At 42.8% G+C, this 19,116-nt stretch overlaps 2 protein-coding genes across 5 annotated transcripts in view; one reads left to right on the top strand and one right to left on the bottom strand.

Moving 5' to 3' along the window:
* The window catches only part of LMTK3 (lemur tail kinase 3), a 59,805-nt gene extending 46,665 nt beyond the window's left edge, over positions 1-13,140 (top strand). The window contains exon 16 of the transcript XR_015696485.1: positions 12,660-13,140. The gene's annotated coding sequence lies outside the window, so the exon portion shown is untranslated. The remainder of the gene's footprint in view (positions 1-12,659) is intronic.
* Positions 1-19,116, bottom strand: part of LOC106538402 (BAR/IMD domain-containing adapter protein 2) — a 31,734-nt gene that overhangs the window by 1,221 nt on the left and 11,397 nt on the right. For 2 of the 4 annotated variants that reach the window (XM_087713891.1, XM_087713889.1), the window contains 9 exons: positions 18,788-18,925; positions 13,968-14,120; positions 11,722-11,916; positions 11,209-11,440; positions 9,019-9,220; positions 8,333-8,404; positions 6,731-6,899; positions 6,392-6,432; positions 139-4,288 (listed from right to left, as the gene is read on the bottom strand). In XM_087713891.1, coding sequence (XP_087570017.1) covers positions 4,216-4,288; positions 6,392-6,432; positions 6,731-6,899; positions 8,333-8,404; positions 9,019-9,220; positions 11,209-11,440; positions 11,722-11,916; positions 13,968-14,120; positions 18,788-18,925 — 1,275 coding nt within the window. In that variant the 3' untranslated portion in view covers positions 139-4,215. Of the gene's footprint in view, positions 1-138; positions 4,289-6,391; positions 6,433-6,730; positions 6,900-8,332; positions 8,405-9,018; positions 9,221-11,208; positions 11,441-11,721; positions 11,917-13,967; positions 14,121-18,787; positions 18,926-19,116 lie in introns of those variants that run through there. The other 2 variants (XR_015696486.1, XM_087713890.1) reach the window with 2 other exon arrangements.

The following is a 19,116-nucleotide window of genomic DNA, read 5'->3' as shown; positions in this document are numbered from 1 at the left end:
TGTATATACCCGTGATGGTGAACCTGTGGCACGTGGAGCAATTTGTCAGGGCATATGAGGTGTTGCCCTGTCAGCTGGCCAGTGCGCATGCGCGCGCTGGCCAGCTGACTTCAGCTTTCTTTTGAGGCCGTTGGGAGGGCGAAAAAACTGCATCAAAAGGGGGGGGGTGTTGCGCGCATAGCATTATGGGTGTGGCACGCTGGCGCACGACCCCCCTGTGCTTCCCCCGCTTTTGGCATGAAAGCCAAAAAAGGTTTGCCATCACTGGTATATATTCTGTCCATAACTACGTGCCTATTTTTGCCTCTTGAACACATACATTTTGAGCAGAGGAAATAAGTGATTTGCAGTTATAGATATTATACTGTAAATATAAATGGAGGCTATAACTAAAAAACCCTTTTCTTTGTTGCTACCTTATATTGAAATGTGAACAAATATATGCAATGTTCACATCTTTTTGCAACTTATAATAAATGTCGGATTTTGGAAATACAGAGTAGAGATTCAAGTCACCAACCGTTGCGCTGATCTTGTTCTTTTAATATGCCTCTCAATTCTAATATCACTAAGTTTGAATACTGTCAACTATTGCTAGCTGGAAAAGGGGGAACAACAGTTCTGATGTGAAAGAGGCCTAAATACAGATAGTTCTCGACTTACAACAGTTCATTTACTGACTGTTCAAAGCTATAATGGCATGAAAAAAAAGTGATTTATGATCATTTTCCCAGTTACAATCTTTGTAGCATCCCCATGATTATGTGATCAAAATTCAGATGCTTGGAAACTGGTTCATACTTATGGCCATTGCTGTGTCCCAAGGTCATGTGATCACCTTTTGACAAGCAAAGTCAATGGGAAACCCAGATTCACTTAACAACCGGGTTGCTGACTTATCTACTGTAGTGATTTGCTTAACAACTGTGGCAAGAAAAATCATAGAATGGGGCAAAACTCACTTAAGAAATGTCTCACTTAACAACAGAGGTTCAATTGTAAGTCGAGGACTTCCTGTACTGCAAAGTAAAGCAAATGTTCGTAAACAGGAGCGTAGAAGAAAAACAAATGGTTTGATTCTGAACTCATATAGGGATCGCTCCTAGCATTAGCAATTCAAAACGTGTCATCTAGCTAATCTGTCTTTCTGTCTTCCTTTTATTTTTTTTTACAAATTAGAAAAAATAATGAAACTCGGGTGAACTACAAGTGGGAGGTAGCTATATAAAACTCTATAAACCTTGTACCTCCAAAACCTGAAATTATTATTTTATTGTGTCTGTGGAGATTCTGAGTCATCCAAGTCATAGTTGTCTGTAAGGTGGTTTTTTTTTAAACTCGACTGTTTTTTCTTTGAGGAAAAAGAAGAAAATATTTTTATTTCTTCCTGAAGAAAACATCTTCTTTTTCCTCAAAAAACAAACAAACAAAAACCTAAAAAAAATCCAGTTGTCTTTTGAAAAAGCATCTGAGTATTCTTTCATTGGTAAAATATCAATCTTTTTTTCTTTCCAATAACAAAGGCATTCTGATATTTTTCAGCCCTGATAGTTCCAAAGCCACAGTTTCACTATACGGTTTGTTAGTTTCATCAAAGGTGGACATCTTGTGCGTTTATTTAGCTTATCCCAAAAGGGCTGTGTTGTTGCTTATTTATTCAACCGCATTCAAGATTAAATCAGGATCAATAAACATGTTACTTGAATCTATCCAGGATTCTGTAATAGCATAGCTAAGCCTGCAAGAGGGCATACTTGGATTTTAAATGACTGGGTTCTTTGTCAGTCGAAGAAGAATGTGAGGGGCAAAAGAAAAGCGAGATGGCATTTCCTTTCCTCACTGGGAAAAATATTTCTTTCTTCTGACAATATAGTTGAATTACTCTATTTTGGCTTTGACCAAAATGCCTGCAGTTTAGTCTGCCAGGACCTGAATACTACTGAATAACTGTGTTTATTATACATTCTGGCAACTGAAATTAAATAAACACTTTAAAAAATAATAATAAATCAGCAACTGCCTTGCTTTAATCTATTTCTTCCTTTCACACACAGAAGCCCTGACTATCCTTCCTATCTCAAGTTTCCTTGAGAGCAGGGGAAAATCTCTATATATTTTTTGACCATTGCATATCATAATAAGATAAATCTCTAGTTAAATTTGCAGAAAACAATTAAATTACAAAATAAGTGGTCTATTTTAATGGTAACCTTTTCATAATACAGATATGCTCCCACCCCCCTGAAAATATCTCAACAATTGTTTGAAGAGGAATCAAAACCTACTAGCAGAATGGATCACTTCATGGACCGCAGACCCGATTCAGAGAATCCAGTAATCATAAATCCTGGCTCCTTTTCAATCCACAACCCATGTTTTGTTAAGACACTTAAGATAGGCCTACAATCGTGCAATGAATGTAGAGACAGCACATCAATTATCAATAGCATTTTTTGCAAAACTTACAACCTTCTTCCTCACTGTTTCTCACCTTAGCAACTCTTAAGAAATGTGGACTTCAACTCCCAGAATCCCCAGCCAGCCTTCCTGGCCAGAGAATTCTGGAAATTGAAGCCCACATGTCTTAAGAGTTGCTAAGAGAAACACTGCTTTACTTCTTCAATGGAACTGTTCACACACTCACCTTCCCCGAGCTATTTCACATTTGTATGCTTATCACATGATAACAGCACTATTCAAATGGGTGATTTCCAGGCGTTAAGAGGCCAGTACAAAAGCAACACCACAATAAGATCTTTCAAACTTATTGAAATCTGATGCTTTTCAATACAATCAATTCATAATCACTCCCAAGTGATTTCTAAGTAAGCTGGGCCTGTAGCTGAATAACTCAATGACGAAATACCAATGTATCTTATAAGTATGAATCGGCTTTGAATGTGATTTTCCTTGATTTAACCATCCCTCCCATCACTTCTCTCTTACTCTCCTAAACCAGTTTTCCCTGTCCCTTCTGTTCTAAAAACAATATCTCTCACTGCTACACAATTGAAAAGATTAGTGTGGACTTTCTACTGGAAGTCCACAGGCAATATGTTTATTTATGACTTAGGTAATGATAAGTGTAGAAGTTTATTGAGGAATGGAAAGTGCATATGACCCAGGTGTTGTATGATACGTGCAGTCATTCAATTACTCAACCGGCTTAGCAGAACTGAACTCTAAAGAGAGGCACATTTAAGACTTGCTGAATTAAAAAAAAAACAGAACAAAACCTTAGGTTGCTGATGTAAACACACCTTCATTTGGTTTCAAAATATGGGTAGTCCTCGATTTACAGTCCGTTTAGTGATCATTCAAAATTACAATGCCACTGAAAAAAATGACTTGGGACCTTTTTTTTCCACACATTGTAGCATCCCCATGGTCATATGATTTGGATTTTGGCCACTGACTCATATTTATGACAGTTGCAGTGTTCCAGGGTCAAGTTTTGTGACCTTTTTACAAGCAAAGTCAATGGGGAAGCCAAATTCATTTAAAAATCATGTTACTATCTTAGGAACTATAGTGGTTAACTTAATCACTACGGCACAAAAAGTCGAAAAATGGGGCCAAACTCAATTGACAAATGTCTCACTTAGCAACAAAAATTTTGGGCTCAATTGTGATTGTAAGTCGAGGACTACCAGTACCTTCTTTCTGAGAACATGCATGTGGAATTTTAGCCAAAGTGGGTAAGAAAATGCAAAAAGATTCTGATCAGTGGAAGCTTTGAGTTTGTAAGAAACATGCATCACATTCAGAGACCCACATTCGCTGAATTTATCTTCATTTGAATATTCTGTAACATGCCATCCATAGCTCTCTTTCATCTCCCTTTTCCTTCCATCTGACCTCTTTCCACCTGTCCCCACATCCTTCACCCTTCTCCTGCCTGTTTATCCAACTGTTACACCTCTGCCTCCATTACTTGCACCCAAACTCTAGCTCCTCTCCGGCTGTTACTGTCCTCCTGCCGTTAGCTTGCCTTCTCAGCATCCTGGAATTGCTACCACCAATGAAAGCCTTTTTGTTGTGTGTCGAGTTTGTGGACTTTTTCTGTGCCATTATGGGAGGGTGGAACGCCTGGACCAGCCTGGCCTGCGAAACCTACTATGAGCCAGAAGTAGCATGTTAGGTGGGAAAGGCCACGTGGTGAGGGAAAGAGGGGAAAGCAGGGCAGCGGTCTATCTCCACTTAACATTGCACACTTCACTGGATGAGTGGGGCCGAGCGGTCATTGGTCACCGTACGTTTCAGCTTAACATGAGCAAAGGGATTGATCCTGCAAGGTGAAAAAGAGAGAGGCAGTGTGAGAAGTGTAGGCCCAGATTTCAGGCAGTTTTTTGAAGCTGCAAAAAGAAAACTGTTATGCTTAAGGTCAACCTTCCCCAAACTACCAGACTAATTAAATTCTACACACACACACACGTACATGCACACACAAACACACACTATTCCTAACCAGCAGGTGTTGGGAACTGACAATGCATCTTGGAAAGGCTGCTGCAGACGGAGATTAAAGCAACAAAGCTGATGGGGCAGAATAGCCAGTATCGTTATCAGACAATGCGCTGGATTTCTGTAAAGCTTCGCACATTTTATTTGTTCATTTATTTGGCTTTACATCGTCTCTCTTCAATTCACCAGCAGTAGAGCTGTTGCATAGCATAGACTTTAAAGAATGAATGCCTTAAATATAAAACATTACATAGTTTGGTGGTGAAAAGACAAGTAAAACCGGTTTAAAATGGCCTACAGCCGGGGTTCTCAACCTGTGGTCTGCAGACCCCTGAGGGAGGGGCCATGACGTTGTCACCGGGGGTCCACAAAGGCTTGAAGAAACATTTATGATTTAAATTTTGAATTAAGCCTTGGGGGTCCGTGGCCACAGAAGGTATTTAAAGGGCTCCGTAATGAGGAAAAAAATGAGAACTACTGGCTTAGAGGAATCATAAAGCCTCTGTTTAATGTCTAAACCTGGGATGTGGCCCACCACCAGTCTGTGGTCCCTTTCGGAACCGGGCTGTGCAAGCACGCATACGTGTGTAACTCCACTCCATAGAAGTAGCTGTGCACACTCACATGCGCGTGCCTACCATTCACACAGAACCATCCCCTCTTCCCCCTGCCAGCGTGGCCAGGCCTACAAGCCAGAAAGATTGGGGACCGCTGGTCTGATGATTGCCAGGAGAACCTCTGTCCATCAGCATTACCCTGGCTGGGCTCTCTTTCCTGAAAAATCCTTTGCTTTTATAGCAGTGGGGGTTATGATGGCTCCTTTATGACTTGAATTGAATTGAATTTATTATATTTCTATGCCGCCCTTTTCCCCGAAGGGGACTCAGGGCAGCTCACAACCCAAGTCAAGGGGAGTGGGGTACAAAAAAGGAATAAAAAAGACGAACAAAACAATACCACAATTTAAAAACACACAACAACCATACCATGAATGAATGAATTCTGGGAGTTGAAGTTGAATTCTGGGAGTTGAAGTTCACAAGTCATAAAAGGGCCATCGTTCCCCACCTCTGCTTTATATAGGCTAAAATGAACACTTTGAAGGGACTACTAAAGTGGAGCTGATACTGGAAGTCCTTTACTTACAGTCATTTGTTTAACAACTGTTCAAAGTTACAACAGGATTTTTAAAAAGCGATTTACCACCAGTACTTGCACATATGAACACTTCAGCATCTCTACAATCACATGATCTAAATTTTGATACTGGGCAACCAGTATGTATTTACAATGGTTGAAGCCTCCTAGAATGATGTGACTGCCATCTGTGACCTTCCTGGCCATCTTCCAACAAGCAAAATCAGTGGGAGAAGCCAAATTCGCTTAATGACATGAATGACACACCTGATTCATGTAATCAGGGTAACAATCTGCTTAACAACCATGGCAAAAAAAGGTTGTAAAACTGGGAGCGGCTCACTTAACAACTGCCTTGCTTAACAAAGGAAATTCATTTCCCACTTGTGATCGTATGACAAGGGCTGCCTATATTACAAAAAACGGATTACGTGTTCTAGCATAATTTTCTCTCACTATAAAACCTCTCAATGCTTTATTAGTTAACCGATTATAATAAAAACTGCTAAAAAAACAATCTGCAGCTGCGATATAAAATCAGCATATTCAGAACAAAAGATTTTAAACTGGCCTTAGAGCTGTAGTGCTGGTTTATTATTTAGAAGTTTCACATTCTTTTTTTTTTGTCTATGAAATACATTTCAACCAATAAAAACAGAATTAAGAGCTAATACCCAACCATATAAGATGAATTCTGTGTTCTAAAGCACAGGCCCACAAGATAATGCCAGAACAGGGTACACAAGAGATTCCACAGAATGTAAACAAGAGATAACAGGAGGCGTCTCACCTTGAAGGAGAGGCAGATGGACTTCCAAACTCATTTGTCAACTGGAAAGTAAAAGAAAAGAAAAATGCATTCAGAAGTTAAGGGATCCTCTCTGTCCATGCCCCAAATCTAGGACTTTGCACAATGGACACCACCTGCAGATGGCAATGGGCAAATACAGGCCCTTCCTTTCTTCCCTCCCTCCCTTCCTTTTCTCATATTTCTCCCTTCCTTCCATTTTCCCTTTCCTTCCTTCCATTCTCACCTTCCCTCTCCCCCTCTCTCCCTCCCTCCCTACTTCCTTCCTTCCTTCTCTCCTTCCTTCCTCCCTCCCTCCCACCATGCCCCCATGAAACTCACCTGTGACCGGTCAGGATTTAACATGCTGAAAGGTCGTTGTCGAGATGCACAGATACGGGCTGAAGGGCCAAACTTTGAATCATCTTCCCCATCAGGTCCAGCAGGAGGAGATGCAGCTCGATCCAAATTTCCTGCGCTGCTACTGTTCATCTTGCTAAGAGGGAAGCCACTAGTGAAAAGGTCAGGTGAAGTTTTATGGTGAGGATTTCTATCTAATGCCTGCCTGCTTGAGACAACACACTGCTTCCTGAAGGAGTCTAAAGACTAGTCCCAAGCCTTCCAGATATATTCCATTAATCCAACTCTTTTTGTCAGGGAAACCTGAATGACAAGGCATGGACTACTTTTAACTTAAGGGGGAGGGGGCTGCCACAAAGAAGGGGGGGGGCAACCTATTCTTCAAATCATCTGAAGGCAGGACAAGCAATGAATGGAAACTAATGAAGGAGAGAAGCAACCTAGAAATAAGGAGAAATTTCCTGGCTGAACAATTAATCAGTGGAATAACTTGCTTCCAAAAGTTATGAATGTTTCAATACTGGAAGTTTTTAACAAGAGATTGGAAAACCATTTGTCTCAAATGGTATAGGGTTTCCTGCCTGAGCAGGGAGTTGGATGAGAAGACCTCCAAGGTCTCTTCCAACTCTGTTATTCTCGTAATGTGGAAAGGAAAAGGAGATTTTGCATCTTCTGGATCAACCCATACAGCAGGTACTGGTTGATCCTATAGCTAATGGGAGAGCCATGTGGACTGCGGAAGCCATGGGATAGAAGTATCCTGTATCAGTCAGGGTTCCAAGTAATAGATTCATAGCAAGCAAAACTCCAAGGCAAATGAATTCCTCAGAGAATAACTTTATTGAATATATCATATTGGCACAAATGGTGAAAAACAACTCTCAAGGTTCCCACGGTTTTCACCTAATCAAAAGTAAAAATATTTCCCTCAACCCCAAACAATCAGTCACATGGTCCTATAGCACAAGGTGCTATCTGGTGGCTGGGTGATATCACTCCTTTTTTCCTCCGGCAAGGAGTGAGAATGTCCTTGGTTCCCAAGAGAAAGTATTTTGTTTTGACTACACAACCCCAGCTATCTCTAATCCCCCCTTCCTTACCCTCAGCTCCAGTGTGGCAACACTGAAGCTCCAAGATAGTTTCAGGGTTGACAGTATCCTTGTGATATATTGACTCTGAAACTACACGTTAAGTCTTGGAGTTAAAACCATTATGCAGCCTCGCCATCACAGTTGTTAACTCACGATGGTCATAAAACAGGTCGGTCATGTGACTGACCTGATTTTGGGACCTTTTCTGTGGCAGTTGCTAAGCAAATTACCGTGGTTGCAAATCCGTGGTCATTAAGCAAGCCCATGGTTCACAGTGGGTGAGGTTTTGTTAAGAACAGGAAGCAAAAAGCAGGATGTGACTGTGGGACATCTGCAAAAGGCAGCAAACATGGTCCAGTTGCTGATCACCCAGAGTGGTCAAAAGGTAAGTAACCCCAGGTATGTCTGTTGGAACTTTGATAGGTTGCTAAGTAAGTCAAGGACAACAATTAGTTTTGTTTCTAAATTGCAAGACTGAGGTGCCAGGACTTACCTGCTGAGTCCTTTGTTAGCTCCTTCAGCTGAAGGAAAGGGTCGTGTGTAGGAAAACGGAAACCAACCTTTCCTGAAAGTGTGAGGCATAGATATTTAAGACAGAAAGAAGAACACAAAACCTCTTTTTTGTTTTCTATCCCCAACTGAAGGAGGGGAGGTGACAAATGTAGTTTTTTAAAAAATGACTGAATAAAGTAATGAAAAGAGGAAAGCTAGAATTCAGGTGGTCTTTGTAAACTCTTACCCCCACCCTGCCTGAATTATTATGGAGGAGAAATCAAATATTATAGTGGTTTGAATCTTAGACTAGGAACAAAGAGGGCTAGATTCAAATTCCTGCTCCACCACAGACTTCACAAAGCACTTTGGGACCAATTGCTGTTCTTCAACTTGAACTATCTCAGAGGAGGTTGTCAAAAATAAATGGGTTTGGGATGATTGGATTTATGGATAGGTTAATGTCAAGTCACAAACCACGATTTAGAAACTACAACAGGCTGGCTCAGCCACAAATGGCTCAGGCAAAACCAAAGCATATTCTGGCTTAGAGCAATGTTAATTTGCTGTCAGCTTTTTTTTCTGTCACAATATCAGTCGGTTGCTAAGAGGCCAGTCGTAAATGGAGAACTACCTGCAGTAATCTAGTTTTTCTAGGGCAAAAGGAATAGAGGAGTTTTCACTTACATTCTGGTTGTCTCGTTTTCCCCATAATGCCAGCCATCCTTCGCCTCAGCCACCAATAACAGGATGATATCTCCCTCTTGGAAGTTGAGAAGGGTGCTGTTCTCTCCTGCCGAGTGGGAGAAGATTGCCTGGACTCTTGGACGCTCGGAACGCGGAGGCAGGATTGAAAGAAGATTAATGCGGGGCAGGGTCTTGTTCTCTACTGCAAGAAAGGGTGGGGAGGATAGGTGGAAGTTAATGGCATTCCTGTGCGGTAAGTTATGTTTCTCCCCTGCCTTTTTTCTCCTTAGGCAGCCCTCAAGCAATGTTTGTTAGCCCTCACAATTAGAAGATGGGTGGACTTCAACTCTCAGAATTCCCTAACTAGTAGCATGGCTGGTGTAGGAATTCTAGGAGTTAGAAGTCCACAAGTCTTAAGTTGCCACGTTTGGAGGCCTCTGTGTTAGGGATGGGACACCAGGTTGCAATTCCATGTAAGAGTAACCCCTCATGGAAAATGGTGGACTTCTCTTGACATTTTTGCATCTTTCAACCAGTGTCCTCAGTTCCAAAAAAAATGAAAAACAGATTTTATTCATCTTCTTGCAAAGATTAGCATTTACATTCTTCCAACACTCCAGATCAGTATTTAGGGAGAAGGATCAAATGCCAAAATCTTGGAACTACAGATAGTCCTCGACTTACAACAGTTCGTTTAGTGACCGTTCAAAGTTACAATGGCACTGTAAAAAAGAGACTTGGGACCATTTCTTACACTTTTCACAACGTTGCATGGTCATGAGATCAATGTTTGGGTGCTTGGCAACTGGTTCATATTTATATTTGACATACATATGGTATTTTTGGGAGTATAAGACACACCAAAGTTTTGAAGAGGCAAATTTTTAAAAAAGTAGGTAGGTAGGTAGAGGGAGAGAAAGAGAGAAATACCGTAGGTAGGCAAGGAGAGAGAGTAGTTAGGTAAATAGGTAGGTAGGTAAAGGGGTAGAGAGAGAGAAAGAAATAGAAAGAGGGAGAAATACAGTAGATAGGTAGGGAGAGAGAGAGTAGGTAGGTTGGTAGGTAGAGGATTAGAGAGAGAAATAGAGAGGGAGAGAAATACAGTAGATAGGTAGGTAGGTAGGTTGAGAGAGAGAGAGAGACAGACAAATACAATAGATAAGTAGGGAGAGAGAGAGTAGGTAGGTTGGTAGGAAGAGGATTAGAGAGAGAGAAATAGAGAGGGACAGAAGTACAGTAGATAGGTAGGTAGGTAGGTAGGTAGGTAGGTAGGTAGAGAGAAAGAGAGAGAGTAGGGAGGTTGGGAGAGAGAGAGAAATACAGTAGGTAGGTAAGGAGAGAGAGTAGCTAGGTAAGTAGGTAGGTAGATAAAGGGGTAGAGAGAGAAAGAACTAGAAAGAGGGAGAAATGCAGTAGATAGGTAGGTAGAGAGAGTGTAGGTAGGTTGGTAGGTAGAGGATTAGAGAGGGAGAAATAGAGAGGGAAAGAAATACAGTAGATAGGTAGGTAGGTAGGTAGAGAGAGAGAGAGAGAGAGAGAGAGTAGGTAGGTAGGTAGGTTGAGAGAGAGAGAGAGATACAGTAGATAGGTAGGGAGAGAGAGAGTAGGTAGGTTGGTAGGTAGGTAGAGGATTAGAGAGGGAGAAATAGAGAGGGAGAGAAATACAGTAGATAGGTAGGGAGAGAGAGAGAAGGTAGGTATGTAGGTGGATAAAGTGGTCGGGAGAGAGAGAAGTACAGTAGGTAAGTAGGAAGAGAGAGAGAGAGTAGGTAGGTAGATCGATGTTTCCTGGTGTATTTATCCATGTGCTGGAGAAGGAAATTGCTGACAATCTGCAGCACCTAATACTTTGTTTCTGCTGGCACAGCACTTGATAAAAAAAATACAGTACATACATGTCCTGGGGTCATGTGATTCCCCCTTTTCAAACTTTGGACATGCAAAATCAATGGGGAAGCCAGATTTATATAACAACCTTGCTACTAATTCAACAACCGTGGCAAGAAAGGCCATAAAATGGGGCAAAACTTACTTAACAAATGTCTCACTTAGCAACATAATTTTGGGGCTCATTTGTAGTCGTTAGTCGAGGACTACCTATATTGCCGAAGGATATATTGGCTGAAACAAGATGGACTCAGAATGGGGTGCGAAACGATAGAACGAATAGAATGAATGCATAACACTCACCTACAGTTGCCAGGCGAGTTTCCATGGACATTTTGCGTGGAATTGGCAGAGTGCAAGAATAGCTGTCAGCAACCTTGATTTGTGAAGAGCTCTGAGTGGGCTTGGTGGGGATCAGACCTGGGGTGGTGTTGGTGAGAGGCGCGCTGATTGACAGGCGACTGGAGTCACGGGATCCCCGCCCACGGTGCAAATCCCCATTGAGCAGCAGTGTTCCTTCCTGGATTGAAGTCCGCTGTGGGAGATAAGTTAGGAATGAATAAATGCAGAGCGCTGATGAGATCTCATACAGGTTTTAAGAAGCATCCCCTTATCCTTCCCACCACCCCCTATAGAAGAAATGCATCTTCTTCCATGATCTAAAGGCCAGGAAAAACCCTCCCCATTCCTGCTCCAGGCCATATCGGAAGCTGCCATTTGGAGACCTCCATGGTTTTCGGAAATTCAAACCAAAACAGTGAAGGCAAAGGGAAAAGCTAACATCCTGTTTATCGGCCCTGACCCACAAACACTCACGTGACTTTGTCCCAATTCTAAAGTCTCTTCCAGGGTCTTAGAGACAAGGAGTGGATCCACGCCTGGGGCAGAAATGCCAGCTGTGGTGTTGTTGGCGGTGAGCTTGACCAGAGCCAATGCCCGCTCAGGTAAACGAGTAGGTTGGGTGCACGATGTTTGCCAAATGGGCAGTCTGCCTGACAACAGCTCCCGCACCTATTGCAAATGAGATTATGGTGGCTTGATAATCCTTTTAGCTAGCCAAGTTATATACCCTTTCTGAAGAGTTTCTGATGCTCTCTAAGCTTGGTTACAGCCGTGGTGGCACAGTGGTTAGAGTGCAGTACTGCAGGCTGCTTCTGCTGATTGCTGGCTGCCAGCAGTTTAGAAGTTTGAATTTCATCAGGCTCAATCAAGGCTGACTCAGCCTTCCATTCTTCTGAGGTTGGTAAAATGAAGACCCAGATTGTTGAAGCAGTATATAGGTCTAAGTCAGTGGTGGATTACAAAAACTTTTAGAACCTCTTCTGTAGGTGTGGTCTGCTTTGTGGGAGTGGCTTGCTGGCCATGTGACCAGGTGGAAGTGGCTTGCCAGCCATGTGAATGGGTGGGTGTGGCCAACCTGTAAAATGTGATGAAACCCACTTAACAACACTCTTGCTTAGCAACCAATATGTTTGCTCAGGAACTCTAGCATTGAAGTGTGCAAGTCTTAAAGCTGCCAAGTTACAAGACCCTTGCACCCATAACCCTTTAGAAAAAATACCCCAGGGGTGTTCAAACTTGACAGCTTTAAGACTTGTGGACTTCAACTCCCAGAATTCCTCCTCTCACTCTTCATCTTGTGATGTGCGGACGGGCGGGGGGAGGGAGGTGGAACCGGTTCTAAACGGCACTGTAGAACTGGCAGGAACCCACCCCTGGTCTAAGTACTATTGCTATTGGTTGTTTTCTTGCAGATAATAATCAGACAACAAACAAGAAGTGCACAATATCCCAATCAAAGAACTGCCAAACAAGCCAACTGTTGAACAACCCAACCAAAAACCCACCAAGATCACTTTCACCAACAGAGCAAGCCACTGGAATATAAAAGAGAGCAAACCCCACTTCCTACTAGCATTGATGATGTTACCTGTTTGGATGATGAAATGCCTGCAAGAAAACAACCAAGCTCAGAGAGCACCAAGGACCCCTCATTTCAACTCTTAGCTACAAACATTCTCCTTTATCTATACCTTTTCTCTCTAAAACTTGCCAACAGTAGAAAATCCATTGAACTGTATTAACAAAGAATTGCTTCCTAGTTTGAAGAAGGAAAATGTCTTGGACTCTGCCTGCCTTTGATTTCAAGCGTTGACAGGAAGCTTAGTTGCAAAGATTAAATCTGATGCAGCCTCAATAACTATCGCTTCCTCTGGCAGAAAGTCTCTGTGCTGTCCACTTTGAATAAACAGATGTCCTTAACACCACTTCTAATTTCTTCTTCTTTACTTTAGAGAAAGTCTTTATTTATTTCCCATTGTTTCCCCTAGACGTTCAAGCAGGAATACGTGTTTTTGGGGTTTCCCTCTGGGAATCAAGAAGACATATTGGGAATCTCATGTTGCCTTCCCCATTATTTCATTCTACAAGTAGTCCTTGACTTATGACCACAATTGCAACCAAAATTTCTGTTGTTAAGAAAGGCAGGTATAAAGTGAGATGCCACATTTTAGAACCTATTTTAACAACCTATTTTATGGTTGTTAAGTGATTCACTGCAGTTGTTATGTGAATCAGCAGTCATTAAGTAAAGCCAGCTTCCCCCACTGTCTTTGCTTGCCAGAACCTGTCTGGAAAGGTCGCAAATGGTGATCATGTGGGATGCTGCAACCATTATAAATATATGCAGGTTGCCAAGCTCAAATTTCATCACAGTGACCATGAGAAAGCTGCAATGGTCGCAAGTGCGAGGACCGGTTATAAGTCTTTTTTTCAATGCCGCTGTAGCTTTGAACAGAATGGTTGTAAGTCAAGGACCATTAAACACGGGGAATGTTATATTTCCACATTACAAGAAGAAGTAACCCCAGGGACAGTGTCAAAAAAGGCAGGATAGTGATCACAACTGAATTTTTTTCTAACAACTCTCTTGCAAATATAGAACCACAATGCACACAGGAGCCCTAGTCTCCAGGTTTTGCTGGAGGATGTCTAGGGTGAATTTGAACCCAAAGCATATGCTGGGAGGGGGGAGTGAAGGAGGCAAAAGAGAAGCAGCTCACCTTGCTGTGATAATTGCTGAAGTGCTTGGAAACAGCACACTGGCGATCCACCAGGAATGAGTACCGGCGCCGTTCCTCCGTCAAGGCTGCTTTGTAGCCTTCGGCCACAAACTGATCCAGATCGCTCTGCTTGGCGCTCAGGACTTCCACATACTAAGATGATGAGAGAGAGAGAGAGAGAGAGAGGGAGGGAGGGAGGGAGGGAGGGAGGGAGAGGGAGGGAGGGAGGGAGGGAGAGAGAGAGAGAGAGAGAGAGTAGACACCTCCCAATTGATGCAGAGACTGGACAATGGCCATCTGGTTTAATCAAGAGCAAAGCTTCATGGCGAATAGTGTCCTCAAGGTGTGGTCATGCAAGTCTTGATCACTGTTTCCCAGTGGTAGCCATTTTAAGATGTCCGGACTTCAATTCCCAGAATGCACCAGCCAGCAATGAAAATTGAAATCCGGACATCTTAAAATGCCTTCCATTGGGCAACACTGGTCTAGATCATGGGTCACCAACCTTTCAGACTTCAGGGACCACTACATTCATAATTTAAAGCCCCGCAGACCACTAATATGGATGTTTAAAATATATAAATAGTATTTAGCGCAATATTAAAAAAATGCAAATAATTTTTCTGCAAACCACCAAGATTGCTGCCCACAATGGTGCAATCAAAACTCAAGCTATTTTTTAATTGGGTTGGACCTTAAATGAATCATTTTAATCCAATATCCTGACTTCCTTGACCATATTTTGAAGACACCCTCCCCCCCCCCCCCCATTATACAGAATCCAGGAACCAAAAATATCATCCAATCAGGAGCCTTCCTGTTGTGGAGACTTCAGTTCCGAGAATCCCCAGGATTGATTGATTTCCAAATTCTTCTCAAAAAATTCTGCATATTTTTAAGAAGCCACCATGAGCTGATCCTAACTCAAAGGCATCTTTACGTTGGCATATTTAAATAATTTGTGTATTTTAATCAGCAATCTTAAGAATTTTTGCTATTACTGTATCATTTGTCAAGGCTCTTGAAAAACACAGCAGGTTAAAATGTGCCCAGTATAAATACAGTAAAATGTACTTATTAATGTTGCTGTTAACATGTTATTATTATTTCATACCCACTTTTGATGATCTATTACAGGCTTTCCCACACCCCAAACCCCTTATCTGCTATATTTTGTTGATTAGTTATTTCAACTCCTTCAATTTGTACTAAAGAACAAAACCAAAACATTCTATTTTGTATTCAGGTTTTAACATTTACCAAACATAATTTCTCCCTATTTTTCTGCTCAAGCCCCCACTAGATCCTAAGCATATTGCATGACTCACGTACAGTATATTATTATCGCTAGCATATGGATAAAGGAACAGCAGTCTGTCATTTTCCAGGTATATTAGATTTTCCCACAATATATGGCTGCTTTGTGCACAAATGATGAGTGATGGCTGTGGTCCAAAACCCAGAAGGTTGCAAGACTCCGTGGCACGACATAACCGCGAACGTCAAAAGCGCGCCGACAAAACCGTGGCGCTAAAACCGCGCCGACAACAGCACGCCGACAACAGCGCGCCGACAGAAGCGCGATTTAAGTTAAGGTAAGGTTTAGGGTTAGGTTTAGGGTTATGTTACAGCGCATTTCTGTCGGCGCGCTGTTGTCAGCGCGCTTCAGCGCTCATTCGTCTCCGCGGTTTTGACGGTGCGGTTTTGTCACCGCGCTTTAGTCACACACGCTTTTGTCGTACGCGCATTTGTGGTGGAACCGCAAGACTCCCCTCCTTAAATGAGGAGTACTCTGTGCTCTCTGAGCTTGTTTTCTTGCAGATGTTTATTACCCAAACTAGGTAACATCATCAATGCACTCTGGAGCATCAAGAGCACATATTTAGATAGATATTACCTCCTTTATTGGTACCATCCTTAAACATTTTAAAAGGCATTCTTGGAAGAGACACCCTAAAAGTTTTCATGGAACGTCAATCCTTTTATCCAGCTTGTATCATTGCAATCGCACAAAAAAGGAAGAAAATGTGTTAAGTGCTGGATACTCCATTGTCACTATGTGCTAGATTTTCCATTATTGGCACCTTAGGCTGGCAGGCAGTGGGCAATCTCAGAAGATACGGGCAAGAAAGGGTTATCCTGTGCCCCTTCCTTACTGCCCCCCTCCCCAGCTGCAGCAGGCCTTGATCCTGAAGTAATGGTTACTGTGGCAACAAGGTTGACAAAAGGAGCCCAAAGCTTGCTTTGGGGATTCCCAGGACGGGGAGGGGAGGAAGGAAGATAAATAGGGGATGCAAGGCACTAGCCCAGAGTGAGTCAGGGAGCCAGGAGGAAGCAGTGTGAATGCAGGATGAGTTGTGTCAGCTTGCCAGCTTGGGCACACCCGGCAAACACAAGACCACACTGGTGAGTGGCCTACTTTCTGGTGCAATACTGTATAGTAAAGTGGATTTCTGGCTTGCTTTTTGATTCCCCCCCCCCTCTTTAGGACTGCATCCCCTTTAAGGCTCAAAGGGGAACAGTCGAGGTGTTATTGTGCATGAGAAAAAGTGATGCAAAAGGAACACTCTAGACAGGGCTCCAGCAAGGCAAATACACGTAGAAATAGGGTTCTATAAATGTTCTGCATAAGAACAGGTCCTATAAGTGTTCTGCATGGGAACAGGGCCTGCAAATGTTTTGCACAAGAACAGTGTCTGTGTTTTGCACAAGAACAAGGCCTGTAGGTGTTTTGCACAAGAACAGGGCCTGCTCATGGACATCATACTGTGTGTACGTTTTGTGGGCAGGTGTGTAAAACAATCTGTGCATCAGGGTGATTTCCCCCCCCCTTTTTCACAGGTAGCCCCTCCACAGAGCTTATCTCTTTAAGCTCCAAATGGCTACAGAATATTAAACCTTTTCAAGACCTCACCTTCTTAGTGACCCCAATCTCAACACCAGACAGCAACCCAAGGAGAAGGCAGTGACCCAGACACACATGGGAAGGGGAGGGGGCAACAGCTGCCAGGTTTCATTTTTGTACTCTAGAAGACAGAAACTCTTAATGCACAATTGAGAGTAAGAGGCCACTCTGAAGGACTGCAGAAACCCAATCTTCCAAGCATTTCCCCCCATACCATTTTTTGCATCCAGATTGCATCAATTTGCATTCTTAGTTCCACAAAACAACGCAGGCCTCAAACTTGGTCAGATTTTAAAAATGCAGCACATCTTTGTAAGATGTCTTAACTAGATACAAGATACAAAAAACCTGATATTCTTTGTACTAGCCAAATTATTAAAAGTATATTTTTGGAGGAAATGTGCTTATGCGCTGCCTGAATTTTAGCATCTGATGACTAAATTTATTTAGCATCTGTGGTTATTCAACTCACTCTGCCAATTTATTTTCAGAGTCAACCCACTTCCTCTTGTAAGTTGTTAGCGTAATCACGCACACCTAAGCTATTCCTATAAGTAGAACTACAATGGCCACTGTAAACCACCATCCTCTATACATGCCATTTGTAGAATTGCTTAGCGTATTGCAATTTGGTGTTCTCCAGATGTGCTGGACACATCTTGTAGTTGTTAAGCAGCATGGCCTTGTTGCATGATGGTTATGAGGATTGAAAGCAACACATCTGTTGATTGACAGGTTGAAGTAGGTGTAGCTTTATGCAACTATGTCATGCATTTCCTCACTGCTGATGCATATTAGTGGTTGCTCTTGTGTTGTGCAGGGAAATATATGTTACATGTGTGCAGGGGTGGGTTTCTCGCCCCGTTCCAACCGAATCGGTTGGAACGAGGCCAGCGGCGTCCTCACGCACGCACGCGGCGTCCTCGCACACGCATGGGGCGCACGCGTGCACGCACGCAGCACGCACATGCGTACTAGTGTCTGCGCGATGCTCCAGCTGCTCCTGGAGGATCGCGCAGGCGTTCTGCGCAGGCGTGGAAAGCGCGAAATTCGAAAAAAACGGTAAGGAGCGGGCGCGGGTGTGCGGGCGTGCGCGGGCGCGGGGGGGGGGGGCTTTGCCGTTCCCGGAAGTTACTTACTTCCGGGTTCGGCGACCAACCGGATCGCAGGGACCGGTGCGAACCGGTCGAAACCCAGCCCTGCATGCGTGATGCATAAGGGAAGCGAGCTTACCTATACAAAGGAAAATGATATGGAATAAATAAAACCAGGCTGGAGTCTGCCGCACTAACAATTATGCATCAAAAACAGTGCTTTCAGTTGGCCTGATTCACACAAATCCCACTGCACAACAAATGTGTTTGGGTTGGATTTGGTCCAGTGTATTCTATGAATGCAGCCATTTGTGACTGTAAATCGGTATTTCTCAACCTCAGCCACTTTTTAAGACATGTGGACTTCAATTCCCAGAACTCCCCAGCTAGCTATCCAGCCTTCGGGTTGCAGCCCACTACAAGGACTTGAGTTGTTTGGAACCATGCCAGAAACACAACAAAACAAATCCAGTAACAAACCTGCTTAAAGAAAAATTAATATAGAAGCTTTTGTAAAAAAAACAAACCACAACATTAGTTTGAGGAGTCAATTCTGTGCAAAGTTGATAAATCTGCCTGGTTGGGTAGATCATTTGTTGAACTCAGCAGAAGGGAGTCTGGCCTGTAATCTTTTATGTACAGCTTATATATAAACATGTTCATTGAACTGGTGAAGTCTGGCTGATTTACCAATGACCTGAATCCCACACATCTGACAGGATATGACCTTGATCTCCTCCAGAAGTTCTCAATGTTCTCATTGTTTTCTTAATATTTCCCCTTGCAATGTCATTCTCCCTTCCCTTCCCCATCAAACCTACCTGCACTTCACGATCTCCATACTTCAGTGGGTTTTTGCTACTCTGGCATTTCTTTCGCAGTTTCTTCAGCTCAGTCTGACACTTTTCAATTGATTCAGCTTTGGTACGATGTTCTGCTTGATACTTTTTCAGGGTTGCCTATATGTTGGGAAACAGGAGTAAACAAAAGCACTATGACCAGATCAGCTTTGAAGGTGTAGGATACTCCATGGTTTTCATATCAAAGCACAGATATTTCCTAAATTGCTGTCAAGTTCTGAATCCTTTTCAGCCAAAAACAGGTGGCCATGCAGATAGTCCTCACCTACTGTCTGCTTTGTTTACTGACT

This window comes from Thamnophis sirtalis, unplaced genomic scaffold (assembly GCF_051295495.1).
Source record: "Thamnophis sirtalis isolate CommonGarterSnake01/CBP01778 unplaced genomic scaffold, rThaSir2_p1.2 scaffold_4, whole genome shotgun sequence".
Lineage (NCBI taxonomy): Eukaryota > Metazoa > Chordata > Lepidosauria > Squamata > Natricidae > Thamnophis > Thamnophis sirtalis.
Note: the sequence above shows the minus strand (reverse complement) of the source record. Positions and strands in the feature narration are given on the sequence as shown.